The sequence below is a fragment of the Maylandia zebra genome, linkage group LG7, assembly GCF_041146795.1.
Source record: "Maylandia zebra isolate NMK-2024a linkage group LG7, Mzebra_GT3a, whole genome shotgun sequence".
NCBI classification, from domain to species: domain Eukaryota; kingdom Metazoa; phylum Chordata; class Actinopteri; order Cichliformes; family Cichlidae; genus Maylandia; species Maylandia zebra.
Window position 1 is genome coordinate 37,353,569 of NC_135173.1, and position 18,843 is coordinate 37,372,411.

An 18,843-nucleotide genomic window follows, 5' to 3' on the forward strand; every position below is an offset into this window, starting at 1 on the left:
ATGTAGTTCACAAGTGGCCCTTTCTATAGCACTGTGATCATAAAAGCACATGAACACAACCACCAATGATGGCTCAGATAAAAAAAATATCTTAGAAAAACATAAAAAGTTAAGCTCAGAAATTGAATTTTAACTGATGCAAATGAAACCTGCATGCAAAAGTAAAACAAGATTTTATTTGTTGATGGGTAAACACTAGCTTCTGATGCCAATATTGTACTTGCTTTTTCACAGAAGAAGAATACATTTACTGATTAATCATTGTGTCAAATAACCAGTGTTGGGGAGTAACGGAATACATGTACCGCCGTTACGTATTTAAAATACAAAATATGAGTAACTGTATTCCGTTACAGTTACCGTTTAAAAAGGTGGTATTCAGAATACAGTTACTTTGTTGAAATAAATGGATTACACTGCGGTACTTTCCTGTTTCATTTTGTCGCGGGTCAGGACTGTTTGGGTTTTGTTTGACAGCTACGCAGGGCCGTTGCTAGCCATTTGGGTGCCCTAAGCACAAATGCTTTATGGTGCCCCCCCCCCCCCCCCCGCCACTGAAAAAAAAAAAAAACATTAATACTTTTGAATTTCTCAGTGGAATTTGTTTAATTAAATAACAACAAACATGACAGTTAAACAAATAAATAAGGTTAAAGGAGGTTAAAAATACTGTTACAAATAAATACTGAAACAAAAATTGAACATTGGAACAAGAACAAAGAGCCTGGCAATAATGTGTAATTTTTTTTATAAAAAAATAATATATATAATATAATAGTATTATTATTAATATATTTACAAATAGTTTCACAATAGAATTTAAATAAGAAACTTAAATAAGAAAAATAAGAATTTGAACACAAAAGCCACATTCCTTAAGTAACTATGTTAAACATTTTTACAATTCGTTGTCAGAGTATGCCCTAGACTCTAGGGCATACTCTGACAACCAGAAAATGCAGGCGTGGTGTGCCTCTCTAGGGCCTAGAGAGGCACACGCCTGCATTTTCTGGTTGCAAAATCAGCTATAAGGTCATCATATGATAGCTTCTGAGCCACGTCACCATTGATGCTGATAACAGCCAGACCACTTAAACGTTCCTGCCCCATTGATGAACGCAGGTACGTTTTAATGAGTTTGAGCTTTGAAAAGCTTCGCTCAGCAGAGGCAACTGTGACAGGCAGGGTCAGTGCAATACGCAGAGCAATCCACAGATTGGGATATACCTCTTGAAGCTGATTGTCATGTAAAAATGACAGCATTTCCAAAGCAGACGTCTGTGGTGGCAGCTGAGGAAGGTTGATGATTTCCTGCATCATCTCAGGTCCATCAATGTCAGCTACTCCCTTATCTGTCAGTGTCTTCTGTACTTCAGTGCAGTGTTTTTTTAAATCCTCCTTGGACATCCCATTCACTTTGCTGAAATCAAGCAGCACTCCATATTTCTCCTTCACTTGATTCATGGTCTCAAACCTCTCCTGTAGGGAGATTAAAGCAGAGTCCACAACACAATTGAAAAATGTGACCTCAAGCTTTTTAAGGGCATCATGGAGGGGCTCATCAACAGCTTCATATGCAAACTGCCTTTTTGTGCTCCTGAGCCTTTTCTCCTTCAACTGTGGTTCTATGTTCAGGGCCTCACAGAGTTCTTTGGCAGCTGACACAGCCTCATCAAACCCAGACTGTCTGTATTTAGAGAGGTTACTTTTGGCAGTGTCAATGAGCCTGACAGCAACATCGAGCTGCATGGAGCTGGACTGTAGTAACTTGTTCACCTGGTTTGTGATTGTAAGAAGTTCACACCACACGATGGAGCAAATCAAAAATCGAAATGAGGCTACTTCCTCAGCAAGCACTTGAGCCTCCACCTTTGCGACTGCATCACTTACAGCTTCTCTGGCCTCCAGGAGAGCATCCCTCACTTCTTTTGTCTGACTCCGGACAGCAGTTACACTTTGAAGCCTGCTTTCCCATCTAACGTCACTCCAAGATTTAAGTGTCAATTTCACATGTTTTGTTAAAATGGCCCATCGCTGGGTGGCACTGGAAAAGAAATTGAACAACTTCTGCAAATACCCAAAGTAGCCAGTTGCATCTGGAGAGGACTTGGCAGCATCAGCTATGACCAGATTCATCGTGTGAGCTCCACAAGGCACAAACAATGCTCTCGGGTTTAATTGTAGCAGTCTGGCCTGAACACCTTGCTTCTTCCCCTTCATGTTGGCCCCATTGTCATAGGCCTGTCCTCGACAGTTTTCAAATGGAATGCCAAGCTCCTTCAACTTGTCAAGGACAACATTGGACAGGTTAAGGCCAGTTGTTTGCTCCACATTTATATAGCCAAGAAAGTATTCTTTAATATCTGGTTGTGCTTGGAAACAAACAATGCGTACTATGACTGACATTTGTTCAGTGTGACTCACATCTGGAGTACAGTCAAGAATGATGGAGAAGTATTTTGCCAACTGGATTTGCTTCACAATGGCGCGGAATGTTTCTGAAGAGATAATCTGAATTAGTTCGTTCTGTGTCTCAGGGCTGAGGTAATGTGTGTGGGAACCTTCATCTTTTATGTTGGCCAAGTGATTTGCCATTACAAGGTCATATGTTGCCATAAGCTCTACTTCCTTCAAGAAGTTGCCATTGTCCGGCTCATAAAGACAGTCAGAAGAGCCCCTAAAAGACAAATTTCTGGAAGCCAGTGAGAGAGTTATTGAGAGTAATCGTTTGAGAATCTCTCGCCACTTTTTCCTTTCTGCCTCTAGTAAGGTCAACTCCTGTTGATCTATTGCCATGCTTTTCTTTAGCCGTGTGTCCAGTTCTCTCCACTTAAGCATGCACTGTATGTGGTCTTGGCTACACTCATGACCCCTCAAACGGATGTTGATGTTCGACCAGTCACTGAAGCCCTCTGTACTCAGCTTTATATCCTTCACACTGAAAAGCTTACATGCAAAGCAGAACACAGCATTGTTCTGCGGTGAGTACACTAACCAGCTCCGGTGAACCTTTTCTCCATTGGGAAGAATTTTGAACTTAAGGCTAGTGTGAAATGCTCTTCCATCAGGCCCCTTTGGAAAATTAAAATCAGAGCTGACATTAAAAGGACCTCTCCGCACAATTTCAACACGATCAGCATCTACAATGTGAGCTGGCCAAAGAGCAGGATCGGTTGAAGGGGGCACACATGTCTCCACAGTGTCACTTTCTGATAGTCTCTCAGTGACAGGACTCTCAGTGGTACTTGTGTATGGAACTGTACCTGAACTGGTGGTTGATGGTTCTTGTTCTTCTTGGCTAGGGATTGTTGCAGGGTCTACAATGGCTGGTGGTTGATGTCCAGGGATGGCACTACTACTGGATGGTTCATCCTGTCCTTGAGATCCTCCTTGAACATATTTAAGCATTGACCCTGCATACAAGAGAAAATATTCAGGGATTTTACAGAAATACAATTTTGAATCTACAGTAGGCCTACGAAAGATTGCATTATAAGACTAATAAATTAAGTAAGTCACTGGTACATTTAAAAATTACTAACTATATTTTACATGTATAGATTTTCATAATGGCAAATGGCAATATAAACATGCTGTACATAATTTGATATAAATGCGCAAGTAGGAAATCTATATTACTGGAAGATATAGGTTTCATATTACAGTTTCACCAACAGATGTCGCCCTTGATCTATGAACCTAAAGAAAGACGAGAACTATTTATGTGTTCAGACGTCAATGGCATAAATAAGATATGCGTCTTTATAGATATCCTGAAATGCAGCAACATACAAAGTAATCTTGTCTAATCTGATAATAATACTTGACTGCATCACTGACCTATCCCAAAGTTAAGGTTAATCAGTAGCATGCATGACGTTAGCCAGCTAGCAACCTGAGGAGGGAAATGCTAGTCTCACGAATCACGATAACGTTAGCAATCGTGAGTCACGATTGCTAACGTTATCTGAAAACCGTCAATTGAGTGACCATGATGAGTTGCTTTTAGTAGTCCATTCTATATTCATATCCACAACGTAAACAAACTACCCAACATCAATCATTTGCAACATTTGTTAACACAGTATGAACACTGCTAACAGGAGCTATCACAGAGTTGACGGACATGAGCGTGCAAGCAAGGGCTACAATAATGAACTTTTTTTATTATTATTATTTAAACATTGCCTTACCGGCAAGCGACGCCTGAGTTTCATCACGCTTCCTCTTCTTCTTTCTTTTCTCCGCTCCCGACTCCTGTTGCCGTTTCGAGGCCATGTTCAAACAGGTGTTTACCAATTATAGAACAGACCACTGGGAGTGGGGGGGCACCAGGAGGAGACTGGAGACAGGGCACAAAGCAGATTCACCCCTTTTCTCGGGAAAATTGTTTTATGTTGCTTTTGTATTGTTTAACCATATTAATGCATATGATATTTATAGTATTAATATGGTTTACTTTTTTTTTTTACGACCCTGATTTTTTTGGTGCCCTACCGGCCATTTGGTGCCCTACGCAGTGTGCGTTATGTGCGTTTGCGGAGCTACGGCACTGCAGCTACGGTCTGTTGTTCCAGGCGGCAGCGTTACGGTTGCCATGGTTACAGGGCGACGCTCTCTCTCTCTCTGCGACTGTGTGTTTCCTGGGTGAGAGAGCGCCTTTTCGTTGTTGTTGTTGTTGTGCTAAGCTAACAGGCAGAATGCTACAAGCATAGCTCTAAAGAATGTAGCATCATGGGCAGTGTAGTCCGTGTTGCAGGGAGAATGGACTGCCATACACGTTATGTGTCTGTGAGCGCGAGGAGGGAGAAAAAGGGGAGTGGAAAGGTACGAGTTGTCATCGAGGAAAAACGGGAGCTGGAAGCATCTAAATATAATAATAACCACTGCAGCCAAGAAGAGTGCCTGACGAGCCCAGTTGTAAGTAAGCTATTAAGACTCAACTGTACACCGTGTTCGTGTTTTCCTCCGAAAACAATAAGTTCCGTTGGAGCAGTCTTTCAATGCCTCTCTCTGTCAAGAAAAGTTGACCCACACAACAAAGTAAAGCTATTTTTCGGCTACGAGCCGACAGGGACCCCGCCGTATTAGTCAGAGGTCCCTTTACTACAGTTCGGAGTCGCGGACCTTCAGTAATAGTAATAAATCACACAGCAATAGCACATTCACGTTGTTGTAAAAAGCATGATAATATATTAAGTAATCCAAAGTATTCAGAATACGTTACTGTCATTGAGTAACGTAACGGAATACGTTACAGAATACATTTTGGGGCATGTATTCTGTAATCTGTAATGGAATACATTTTAAAAGTAACCTTCCCAACACTGCAAATAAGTAATTTTTATGTTTAAAAGTATGAAAAAAAACCCCAATCATTTCTATGGGAGGTACTTACATATAAACGTCAAATACTTTTGAATTAAATAACTTTAAACTTTTACAGACTCCTGACTTCCCTGCTTTCCAAGTAGACAGAGCCATACAGTCTTCACTGTCACCACACATGATTTATAATGTATTTTGTCATCCATGTACTGTATATTCTTCACTGTCATCAGTCTTTTAGAAATATTTCCACAAGGAAAGCAATTAAAAATATTCCTCAAGCTGCCACGGTAAAGCACTGGGGTCTTTATTATTCAAGGGGGAGAAGCCCAATCCTAATGGTTGTGCATGCTAATTGTATCAAGGTTACTTATAGTTCCACTGCATGATTAAACTCTCACTTTGTGTTATTTCAGGTGGATCAGTGACGCAAAAACCTCCCTCTCATCTAAACAGTGCTTCTAGGACAATGCGTTACATCAAGGCCAAAAATGTCAATTATTTAAAAGCCCAATTATATTCTCATTAATACCTCTTTTTGTTTAATTTAAGCCTGAAAGAATTCTTTTTGACTGAACAAAGACTGATTAACAATTTCACTGACCCCAAAGGAAAACTGCATGATACAGTAAACTGCATTTCATTTATATAGTTACTGGGTGTACCAAGTATGACCAATAAAGTAATGGACTGCAGAATACTTCCTGAAAGTCATACTTTTGGAAAATAACGAGTAGTTCTAACCTTTTTTTTCCACATATTAACTTGGTGAAAATGGGAGAATCAGAATGTTCTTCCATTGAAACACATCAAAAGAGTGCTCTAGTCAGCTGTCTCCTCACTACTGAACATACTTTGTGATACAGCCAGGATGCTGCTTAAGTACAGTTTACAGGAAGTGAGACAGGAGATGATCACTCACTAGCTCTGTATTTGCCAGGCTGTTGCCAGTAATATTTTCACATCTGCATAATCAGACATCACTGGAACCTTCTACTAGGAAGTAGAGATGAAATGTGGTCTCATTCAACTGTAATGCAATATCTAGAAAAGCTCAAGGATCCATTGTATCCACGTGCAGAACCTGTTAACATGCAAAGCCATTAGTAAACATGGACATAATATGTTTTAGATTTTTTACCTCTTGCTGTGTTTTTTCCTAAAAGCCACGTTCCTCTATTCAAGCCATAGTTATCCAACGTATACATATGCTGATGCATGCATTGGTGGACATTTGGGGTTAAATATCTTGCAAAGGACACTCAAAGCTGCAGGCAAGTGAAGTTGAGCATAAGTTGAGCTCTTTTGATTATTCAGACAACAGATTTTCTAGGTTCTGCACCATAGCCTGCCCTTAACGGTACTGCTGCCATGTAAGGTGCTCGAATGCCATCTGGAACAACTTTGGGTTCAGTCTAACCCACAGGCACTTGGTGAGGAGGAGCAAAATACTGACTCATCAACCTTGTGACAAGTGTACAACCCACTCTACCACCTGTGCCACAGTAAATGAGCACTGATGAAAACATACACTGACTTCAGCTGAACAGATTTGACAATGATGATCCATTAGGAATCCTTCGTCATGCTATAACTTACTGCAGATGGCATTACATCAAGCCAGATTCTGGCTTCCTTCCATTGACTCACTGTGTGGTTTAGTATTGATGTTTAGATTCTACTGATCACTTTAAAAGCGCGTCTGGTAATGCCCCCCAAACAAGAAATGGTGATCCCACATTTGCCATTATGCAGCCTTGGATACTCAGGTGGTACGCTAATGGTCACAGCAGCTCCAAAGCTCAAGATTCAGATGAAAGATGAGTGTATTTCTCCCTTCAGAAATCCCTTGATTCAGAGATTTTACAATAATGTGGTGTCAATATATTTGATGTCAATTTTTATGTATTTTTTATAGCCTTTTATTGTCTGGTTATGATCATTCAATTGTCTTGTTTATTATTTCTCTCCCCCACTTTTATCTTTTAATTGTTATTATTCTCATTATTGCTTAAAATAAGTTTTCCTTTTTTTAACTTCCAGTTTTTCTTTATTTTGTTTCTTTCTTTGTAAACTCATCTTTTTAAATTGCTTTATACATTTGAAATTATTTTTCTACACCCCTTTTTTCTACCTTCTTCTTCTTGTCATTATTATTATAACAGCTGTACTCATTTTTTAGCCTTCCTGGTATGTTATATATTTTAAAAAATGCAGTGTGCAAAAGCTCCTCGTGCCACCCACAGCAAGCAGTCCAAAAATATACTACAGAATTACCACAGGGTCCCTGCGGTAATTCTAACCTACAGATGAGCAGAGTGAGGTGATAACATGCACTCATGCTCATATCGTGTGTGTGTGTTGTTGTTTTGTTTTGTTTTTGAAGAGTGTAACTCTGTTAAACATGTTTAATTTTTATCATATTTAATTGCTACATGAACAGCAATAATAATTATATATGGAACCCCATGGAATTAAAAAGAAAATCTTTTTTCTTTATTCTGCATTTAGAATTGAGGCAAATGATCCATCAAGGTTAAAAAGTCAGGGTATATAAGCTCTTCTTATAAAAGTGCCATCGTAAATAATATGATACCTGCCAATTTCTATCAGTCCCATGCAAGTTAAGTGGCCAGACCAACAGAAAAACCATGCAATCCCTAAAGCATTATCACAGGTAATATTGAACATATTACCATATTACTTGTGACACTATCAAGAAATAGTGCACCACAACTCATGCCCCAGGAATCAAACAGTCCTTTCTCTACCCAAGTGTGAATTCAGTCTGACCTTTTTAGAGCCAGTTTTTAAGCCTATAAGGGTGAGTGTTTGATACTTACATATAGATTCTTCAGTGGAGTTTCCCTTATAACATTTTCTAACTTCAGGAGGTCAAAAACTCTATTTCATGCAGTCTTTAAAGGCCACCCAAAAGCCTGCCTTTAAACAAACAGTGACACAGACCAAAATGTGTCCTTAGGTGGTTTCTGAGTGTATGTGTGAGTGTGCACTTGTGTGTGTGTGTGTGTGTGTGTGTGTGTGTGTGTGTGTGTGTGTGTGTGTGTGTGTGTGTGTGTGTGTGTGTGTGTGTGTGTGAGAAGTGGGCAGCATGACAGCTTGGACATTTGAGAGGTCACTGGCTGACCTTGAAATCTGTCTCTTCCAACAAGGTAAGAGTGTGGACGGGAGCCACAGAGAAAAGGAGCACTTGGTCTGGCTTATCCTCTGCTCTGTGATGTCTGCTGTTTAATGACCAGTTTGCAGGGATTTATGCCCTCGCCTACATCAGCCTTTAGCCAGACAGGGTGACAGCTCTGCATCAAAGGTTTTAATCATCACAGTCATTGCAGACAGGTAGCTTGATATTTCCCCTTTGTGACCCTGGCAGCATCATTAAGCAGAAAACCCTTGAGCAATAAACATATTTTGATAGCTCATGTCTGGAGGCATATTCATAATGCTACTTGAATAATGTTATCCACACTAACCTCTTCTTCTGTCTGACGTAGCTGGTTTTTGACCAGGTTTAATGCAGAAGCAATGCTGTTATACGTGGATGGTTAATATTTTTGTTATTATTTTAACAAAAGAACCAATTTGTCACTATATTGAACAAAACCAGCAACTAATAAAACATGGTGAAAATTACCTTTGGGTACATAGATTTTATTAAATGGAGACAAAAATATCTTGGTGTTTTGATTCTTTTATTCTCTCAAGGGGTCTTGAATTTACGGAGTAATTAGTTGAGTAGAATCTAATTTTCCCCCAGCCCATCCTGCACTCCTCTGCAGGGAAGTTTACATTTGGTAATGAATTAAGAGCCTTGCGCTATTAAAGGGGGGTTTTGCTGACATCTCTATAAGCTTAAGATAAGCTGGGCCTAAATCAAGAAAAATGCAGACCAAGCACATTGCAGTCCAAGGAAATCTTAGCGAGAAAAGCTTTCAGCAGAAGATAACAGTAGGTGTATTAGCCTTTGCATTACCCATAAAACATCCTGGTTTGCCTTACTTTGAAAATGCTTTTATAGGGAGTCCTATAAAATTAGGAGATCTGAATGGTTTTATGTTACTGCTTTATAAAAGAAAAAAAACCATTTTAAATTCAATTTAGTTCCAGGATTTAAATTTCCAACAAACTGATTATTTTTCATAGGTTATGTTGATACTATAGTTAAAGTTAATTCAAAAATGAACCAGGACAACGATTTCCAGTACAGTTCTGCAGCTATAGTGCAGTCAGTGTTATATAACTAGAAACTGTTTCTGCCTCTCTTTTTTCCTTGCTACCAATACTATATATACCCTGGAGATGGAAGGTCACAACAACAAAGTGTAAATTATATTTTGTATCCTTTTGTGTAAGTCCAAGTTATTTTGCTCTCCAGGCTTGGTCCCCGATGTTACTATCTTCCCCAGTCATTACATGAACTGTATACAGTGACTTTACACCGCCTGTAGGCTTGTATATTGACAGGCAGTGTGTGCCTATGTACTGCAGAGAAGCAAACTTTGATGTACAAGCTGACATCCAATGTATGCTGGCAGCTATAATTTTCCATCTTTATCACACCTCTCCCTAGCAGTTACATCATCCACACAGCAGCCAGCAGTAGGAAAGTGTTCATCAAAACAAATGAGGGCAAGATGAATTTGAATTAGCTCCACTGTAGGGGTCAATAGTGTTAATTATGCAGGAAACTAGCAGTAATAGAAGCGTTATCGTAAGACTCAATTTACCTTGTAGCCAAAACAATTAGTGTTGAGAAGCAGTTTCCTTCCAAGTCACAGGTGTGATCCACACAATAATCAATCTGCCTATAGATCCTTGTTAAAGTGTCTTTGAGCAAGACACTCAACCCTCATTTGTTAACAAGGGCTCTCTCTTCTGGTGTGCATGTCAAAGAGAAATGTAATTTATACCTATGATTGTGTTGTATCTACAATAGATAGATATTTGCTGTGCAGATGTTATGTCCAGTGGCGTGTCCAGCGGGGTGGCCTGGGGGGGCACAGGCCACCCCCCCAACCAGACTGGCCACCCCAGGTGCCACCCCAAAGGCAAAACAATAAAATTCAATCAAATATCACATGTCCGATTATGTTTTCACGGTGAAGCTCAGATATCCGAGTAAATGAATGCAGCATCGGCTTCTGCGCTATGTGCATCACGTTAGCAAAGGTAGGAGAGCCAAGCACGAAAGACGGCACTGCAGGAAACAATTTTTCGGTGAAAGAAAATGAGGACAGAATAAATGTCCCGGTAAGTAATATTAAGTTTGTTGAGTTTAGTAAACTTCGGTGAAATTAGAATACCAAAGAAAAAATAACACTTAAAGAATTATTGCTGCCATCAAATATTTCAGACAGTATGCTACTGAGGGGAGCTAACATAAGAGTTATGAGTTATAAGATATAATCTAAGTCGTAACATTGCTGTATGGAGCTGCAGATTTGGTTGCAGGTTAACATAGCTGGACTGGCCATCGGGCATACTGGGCATATGCCCGGTGACTTATTTTTTTTTCTTTTTTTTTTTGTAACGGCATGAACAATGAGAGGTGGTGGATTGGCCAGATGCAGGTCGATGTGTAAAAATAACTCAGTTTTTTGGTGGTGGCTATGACGGAGCTTCCACAGAGGCCAGCAGGTGGATGAGGGAAGGGGAGGCAGGAGAGCCCCGAGGCGGCCACCAGTCCGAGTGTCAGGTGAACTGAACTTCAGGTAAGAAGTTATGACCTGCAGTCTATCTGGGTCAGATATAAACCAAGTTTAGGTGGAGTTTATTTTCGTTGTGCTGACTTTTTACCCTCAGTTGCAATAACTCATACTGCGTTCTAGCCAGCTTGACAGAGTTTATATACAGCTGGGTGGGTGCTATGATGTTACTGATAGTGAACTTTATTTTATTCATAAGGTTAGTTAGTAGAGTTGCCAACGGCTCCTTAAAAAAATGGAATGGTCCCTCATTCAGAGAAAATATTACACGTTTCGTATTGAGCTGAGAAGAGACGCAGTTTGTCCCGAACTTTAGCTAGAATGGAAAAAAGACACAAAGCTGGAGTTATTCTGTCATTACGCTGCACAGCTGCCTCTTCTTCTCTCATTCTCTCCCCCTGCCTCTCCTGTTGCTACTTCAATCATGAAACTGATCAATGATCAGCTGATCGGCTTTTCTCTCTTGTTTATTTATCGCCCACTTTGGGCCAGAAAGAGGAAACCAGCAGATGTCGTGCTAAACAACAGCAGCACGTTTAAGCTTGATCAGCTGTTGTTAGAATTTATTTAATATTAATTTCTAGTATCAGCTGATGTTTGCTGGAGCCACAGCTGTAAAGCTGCTGGTCATGATGTCGGTTTGGATGTGTGATGAGAGGGAAACGTGAAGATGAAACCAGGAGATGTCCTTACTGAATCATCAGAGCTGAGCAGATGATGGAGAAACAGGTTTACCTTTTAGGTGACATGAATGAGTTGAAGGGAAGTTATGAACTGTTTCTGAGAGATAAATAGCACCAGGATCCTTTTTCTACGTAGCTGACAGCTGGTAACTGTGCAGGGGTGGATCTAGGAAAGTGTTGCCAGGGGGCCAGGTAGGGCATTAACAGGGAAAGGGGGGCACAAAGAAATACTTTTCTTTCTTATTCTCATTTAAGATATCTAGCTTTTAAAAAATAATTATCTAAATCTTACAACCAAAGTTTTTATCTGACGTAAAATGTATAGAAATCATACATATACCAACAAGACTGTACATCACTGTCACAACAGCATTTGTTTTCATTCAAAGTCTTTATGGCTTTAATACCTGGTGGGCCGGTCTGTAGTCAAAATGCCCAATTTTCTTTCCCAGTCCAGTCCTGCAGGTTAATACTGGCAGTGTCACCATGCCAGCTGACTGTATTTCATCATCAGCCAGTGTTGTTCTTTATCAATATTACCAAAGTTTACCATAAGGCAGCAGAGAAAGTATTTACTTGCTTTCAGGTTTCATTCAAATGTTAGTCTTTTCAGTTGTTTCTCCACTTTTTTCCTGTTTCAAAATCAAACACCAGTTTGTGAGAAGATTATCTTCTTTTTTTAACAGGCAGATAAAGTTTTACATTGGAATTGGCTAATTTGTCAATTGTTTGTTACAAATGTTCGTATTTTAATATTCAAAAATGTTTTTGCCCAAAACATATGTGCACTACATGTCAGTAAAAATACTATGCAAATATTGATGTCCTTGAATGCTGAGTAAACACTGACTGATTGTATCTCTTCTACTTCATCAACGCAGTATCTAAAAGCTTTGCACCGTAGTGGTTAAAATCTCATTCTAATAAGAGTTAAAAGCGCATTCGGTTATTAGGTTTATAGGGTTATTGAATTATGGTTAACGGTTGGTAGAATTTTTTTTTAAACATTATCTGCCAATTACATCTGCTACCCTTCTCCAAATCTGTGCCCCTACCTGGCCCCCCCAACAAAAAATTTCTAGACACGCCACTGGTTATGTCTCAACACTACTGTTATTTTGTTATTTTCTTAATTAGTGTATTTCAAATCTAAAGATGCCATGCCAATGGTTGCCTATCAAGCTGCTACCTTAAAGCACCACTGCCAATTAAATCTGAAAATGAGGGAAAGCAAAATGTTATTTTGAAGATTATTTTTTAAGATGCCCCAGCAGCTGTACCTTTTTTTGCATGTGTGCCCATTTATGTTTGACGATAAGGGAATAATTTAAAAAGGTTAGCGGCATGTTCTGAAATGAGGTGAAATCAACATTTATATTGATCCTCTCCTTGTTTAGGAAGTAACAAATCTAACGGAACTATTTGATCTGCTACGTAAAACATCTGCACTCTAAAAAGTAATTCATCAGGCCTTTTACCACCACTTGATTAAATCCATGGCTGCAACATAAAAATTCTAATTTATTATTTTATATGTAATTTGAAATTAAATCCCAATGTTAGTGGGTTCAAAATAAAATTCAAGTTGTAATTACTTAAAGAAATTGAATAGATAACTTGTTTTTTTTTCCACTGTAACTTCTGATTTCAAATTCCCTTCATTCCCTCAGACTTGGTTACATTTTTTGTAACTGTTACATTTCAGTAATGTAATGATTAAAGATAGGGAAAGATATTTATTGGCTTAAAAGTGTGCACTGACTGCACAACTTCTGGCCATTACCAGTCTGGCTTTTTCAAAACAGATCTCAAAATCTAGATGCGGATCTGTGGAAATGTATGTCAGTCATAAAGAAGTCTCTATGTGGGACTGAAGTTTGAAAAAATGAACAAATTAGTGTGGATTAAAGAATGGTTAAAAATAGCTTTAGGAGAGAAAATGAGCAATAGGATAATTTGTAGAACATAGGTGTCAAACTCTGGTCCGCGGGCCAAATTACATTTGGCCCGCGAAGCCATACCATATTATTATTAGAGCTGGCCTACTGGTATTATACAGCTAATATATATATTGTTTAGTATTAAGCTTTGCTTGTTCCATATTCAGTTTTTTAAGCAAAACTTGTTTGAGTCCATAAGAAAAGATTCATTCTCATATCTGGAGGAAGATTTTTTTTCCAATAAATATTAATGTTAGCCCGCGACTTTGTTCCAGATTTGAATTTTGGCCCACTGTGTATTTGACTTTGACACCCCTGTTGTAGACAGAGGAATTGCCACCTGTTGGTGGCATGTTTAAGTCTTTGTGCTTATAAAATAAAAGCAAAAAGAAATTCAAAGTGCTGATTACATTTGTGAAACTTTTCAGGCTTTGCGTCTGAAATGTTTCACAATTTCCAGATTGTGTTTGTAAAAACTTTGCCCTCTCAAAACACATTTTACACTAGGATGCCTCTGAACACAAGCAGATGCATTCAAGTAAAATGTATTTTAAGACCTTTTTCCCCCCATTCTCACTAGCTGTTTTTTAAATAAAAATGTATACAGCAGCATGGGTTAGGTATGGCACTAGCTGACGAGCACAGCGGAACATTTAGCAGCTAATGACCACGGGATGTCCTTCACTGCAGACTAAACTGAAGCTAAAAAGGGAATGAATGTTGGATTCATATTTGCCAGATGGTCAAAAACACTCCAAATGGGTGTTAATTTGCTTGGTATCTGCTCAATGTTTAAATTTTGCCAATAGGTTTGTTATATCAGCTTAAAAGTTTATATTAGTGTTGTGTTCACAGCTTCTGTTCAGTGCCTCGAGGCTGGCAAAAGCAAAAAAAAAAAAAATGTCCTACTGAATGTCACCACATATTTAATTTACTTTTTTGTATTAACAGGCAGCAGGAAAACTTTGAAGAGTCCCTGAACTCCAACAGATTCTGGCAGTACTGACCGATCTGTGGAGGGGCAAGCGATAGAAGGATTTCTAGAGCTCAACAGAGGATCACATCATCCTAAGACAGTTCTGATAAGGTTTCATGCTCAAATGCAGCTCTTTCAGTCTACTGATGTAACACAGTTTACTCACCTGGCGAAAAGTGGAAAGAGTGTAAAATTGTACTATTTTTTTTCCTAATCCCTGAAGTTCTGGATCAGTTTAATGCAAAACACAGTATTGTTTGCTAAATTAAGATACATCATGTAGGAGATTCCCCTCCTTTTTCTTAACTGCTCAAGCATTTAAGGATTGCAGAAGGCGCTGGAGCCTATCCCAGCCATCATGATACAAAAGTCAGGGTATACACAAGTTGCCACTTCATCACAAGACTATAACATGTGGAGACAATCATTCACACTTACAGTATAGCCAGTTTTGATTAACCTTAGATTAATCTAGCAAGCATGTCTTCATACTGTGGGAGGAAGCCAGAGTCCTTAGATGGGGAACATTCAAACTCTAGAAAGGCTCCAGCTGCCCAGCACTAGGAACTAGGAAACTTCTTGCTGTGAGGTGATAGTGCTAACTGCTGCATCAACCACTGTTTGATGTATTTGTTATAACTCACTTATTCAATTTAGTAATAATAAAGCTTAACAGAAAATTTTGATAAACTGTTGTTTTTCTATACGTATGCCATAAAGTGTGCATTATTAATCAGAAGCACTGATCTGATGGTTACTAGCTGCTCTGGCGTGTAGGCATTGAGCTTAGAACTGGGTTGAATTCACCTAAAAAGACACATGTAAGGCCATTTCAACATGATTTTGTTAACCATAAGTGGTGACAATATGAATAAAATATAAATAAAATCAGTTTTTAAAATATTTATGCGCTGTCCTTTACACTGCAATAAAAAGACCACAAGTACTGCTCTGTAGGAGTGGGCTGATTTCTAGTATTTGCTCTATCATAAGGTAATTACCCAAAGGATTACATAGAAGATTAAAACGAATGTCTACATTGCTAGATAAGTCTGCAAACAGTATCGATTCGAGATAAAAGGTAAATTTTGCTGTTATTAAAAGGTGTTTAGATTGAGTTTAGATTGAATCCTGTTTTCAGAGGGCAGAACTATAGTGTGTAATCAAGTGTCATCAAGGGAAGAGTGTCGTATATTACTTACACTGTGTTTGCCGTGTACTGAGCTGTAATTTCTCTGTGGAATCAGGTAGTGAAAAGAGCTCAGAGATAACACATAATATTCCTCAAGATCAGTAAGAGTTGATTTTGCAGAGGCAGTTCATGTTTCATGTTTCAGTCAGCTTCATAACCGGCGTGATATGTGATCAGAAGAGCTCTGAGTAGGTGCGAGAAAGTAGCTGATGCCTACTGAAATTGTCACTAGATTTGTTGCTTGGCCCTTGTTTGATGTTCAGTCACTAAAAGGTTCCCAGAAAGTTGCCAAATCTGGAGAAAAAGTTGCAACGTTGGCAACAGCTGTGCTTGGCAAGCAAGCAGTTGATTTAAAAAAATCTGAGCAATGATGGGTGGATCCAGTTTTGTTTATGGCCCTTTGAGCATGATGCTCCTGCCTCGACATAATACCATTTTTTTTCTCTTTTGTTTTTCATTTTTTCCTGCCAGGCACAGCAGAGTGTATCACTGTGTGAATAACAAAATGTTGTTGTCAGGGTGGAAATGGCATACTGAGCTTGAAAAATAGAGGACACTGCTTTCCATTGTAAATAATTTACTGTCATTACAATTTCATTTTTTCAAATTTACTTACCCGTCATTGTAAAACCATCAATAACATCTTGTCTAAGTATTCCTTTTCCAAACAAATAAAGACATATACGGAATGTGGAGCTATTTTGCATTTACTGAGTTCAATGCCATTTTCATTGTTTCTTTTTGATATTTGTGAAAGCTGAAAGTATGAATATGGTAATCATATATTTTTTAAAACAGTATCTGTTTACAGCTACGTATTAAAACACTGGAAATTAGATGTTGATTAAAAAAGAAGAAGAAAGTTCACCCGGATGACTTTTGTTTAAAAGAAAATGTAGTGTTTTCTGTCTAATGGACAATTTTAATCACAGAGCCTTCCGAGTCCTTATCTTTGTTGAGTTTCAGTACTTGCTATATTCTTTCTGTTCATGCTCCTGTTTTTTTATTTTTTAATTATTATTGAGGTTTTGATGTTTTCATCCCTGCTTGGATTAAGTTAATGCTCCAATGTTTAAGTGTGACCTTTGGCTCCCATTTTAATTGTTCCTTCTTTTGGTTCCCTCAGCATTTCCCTGCCAGCTACATGTTTGTAGCCTCTCTTTTATTATATTTTGTCTCTACGTGTTGAGGCCTTTACACGCCTTTACATGCTTTTATATAATTTGTACACACAAAAAAAGGTGATAAACTGAAGTCAATATCAAACAACGATGATGTTTCTAAAGAAAAATGGAGGAAACAGAGTTCTGGGTTCTTCCATTTCTCAAGTCATGGTTTGATCCAGGAGCTGTATCACGACTGCTTTCGCTCATATTACAGGATGGGAGTCGGGCAGTTTGAGCTCTTGTTGGCAGAGTTGGGACCATATCTGAGGAGGCGGAGAAATCGTTTCCGAGAGCCGACTGACCCAGAGCAGTGTCTAACTGTGTGTGTAAAATAGTATAATTTTACTATTTCCATATATTCAGTGGGTGTTTTGAGCTACAAGTGCACTTTTTGCCAAATCCAGTGGTCTCATTGGTTAGATCTGCTTATTTGCATGTGAAAATCTAATAAATAGAATTTGATCTGAAAAAGTAAATATGGAAAAACCTTCAACAAAATCATGTGGTTGATGTGAATAGCCGAATGAAGAACAGGTGAGTTAGAAAAATCGTTTTAACGGACAAAAGATTTGCGCAAATTTTATGTGTCTGGTATGTGTAAATGCCTTTAGTTGTGTTTTGCTTATTTAAAGGTTAGATTTCTTTACTGTCATGTTGGTTGCCTTTCCTTCTTTTGTGATTGCCCTTTCCCTACGCTGAATGTCTACCCCTGCCCTCTGCTCCCAGATTTGCCTTGGCTTGTAATCACTTCCCTCTTTGTCCTTGTCACATGGTCTGGTTATGATCCTTGGTTTAGCTAACTGTTTTTCTAGCTAATGCCCTGTGTTTTTCTCCAGTTTGTTTCTTTGTGTTTTATTTCAATCTTTCATTTTTTTGGATGACTCTGTTCTATCTCCATTTCTTGTCTTGTCTTGTAATAAAGTTCCCTTTTTTTGCAATAAATCTTCAGCATTATGCATTTGGGTTCTTTCTCCTCTGACACACTATAGGGAGTTGTTTTTCAGGTTTTTGAATGATAGTACAGTTCATTGACATATAATCAAAAGCAGTGGGAAAGAATTATTCAGCAATAGCTGTCTCTTGTCTTCTAATTGTTCTCTAAAAAAAAATCTGAAAAACAAGATGATAAATAGGTATTTCCTGTTTTTAAATGACCCAGACTTTACAAAAACTTTTATCTCTATCAGATTTAATATTCAGAATATTACAAAAAAGCCTCTTTACGATAAAAACTTTTTCATTTTTTCACTTTTAATTTGGTGTCACTGTTCCTCTGTTATTTATGTCACTTTTGATGTGATTTACTGTACTCTTTGTTCTCTTGTTTGCTTCCTTTAAAACATGCAAGCCTGAGAAGCTTTTTATCAAAGTGTTTTTCTTTTTACAAATCCCTTGTTTTTGTGTTTCTAAAGTACGCAGAATAAATTGCAGGACTTCACAAACTAAAGTGCTTACTACATATTGGATCAAATAGAATAGAAAAGCAAGGATTTCTAATTACTGAGTAGGGAAAATGCTTTGTTTCTGTTTTCTTTCCTACCTCAGGTTATACATTTCAGTATACAAAATCCTATTGCTCTACTGCTTTTGTGCACTGTCTTAAAGTTTCACAAACTCATTTACATAAACATGTGATAATAAGGTCTGCAATTGTCCACACCTTATTTGTTTGTCCTTTGTTTGCATCATTATTTCCATTTAATGCACAGATGGATGCATTAAAATTAAATTAGTATGCCCTCAGACAGCACAAGCTAAAACAACAGCTCCCACATTCTCCTGAAGCTTATTATTGCAAGCTGTCAGGCACTGTGTTGTTGGGAAACTGTAAAATT

The 18,843-nt window shown here is 38.4% G+C and overlaps 1 protein-coding gene across 1 annotated transcript; it reads right to left on the reverse strand.

Moving 5' to 3' along the window:
- Window positions 1-586: 586 nt before the first annotated feature.
- On the reverse strand, window positions 587-4,555 carry LOC143419484 (zinc finger MYM-type protein 1-like). Its single transcript, XM_076886324.1, has 3 exons — window positions 4,498-4,555; window positions 4,194-4,342; window positions 587-3,413 (listed from the first exon to the last, which is right to left on the reverse strand). Exons 2-3 carry the CDS (start codon window positions 4,276-4,278, stop codon window positions 985-987), a joined length of 2,514 nt encoding a protein of 837 aa, XP_076742439.1. The 5' UTR covers window positions 4,279-4,342; window positions 4,498-4,555; the 3' UTR covers window positions 587-984.
- Between the last annotated feature and the right edge of the window lie 14,288 nt (window positions 4,556-18,843).

Excerpts from the sequence above, each read along its gene's own strand:
- LOC143419484 (XM_076886324.1), bottom strand. The coding sequence starts at position 4,278 with ATGGCCTCGAAACGGCAACAGGAGTCGGGAGCGGAGAAAAGAAAGAAG. Across the intron at positions 3,414-4,193 it reads AACTCAGGCGTCGCTTGCCG|GGTCAATGCTTAAATATGTT; the intron begins GTAAGGCAATGT and ends TCTTGTATGCAG.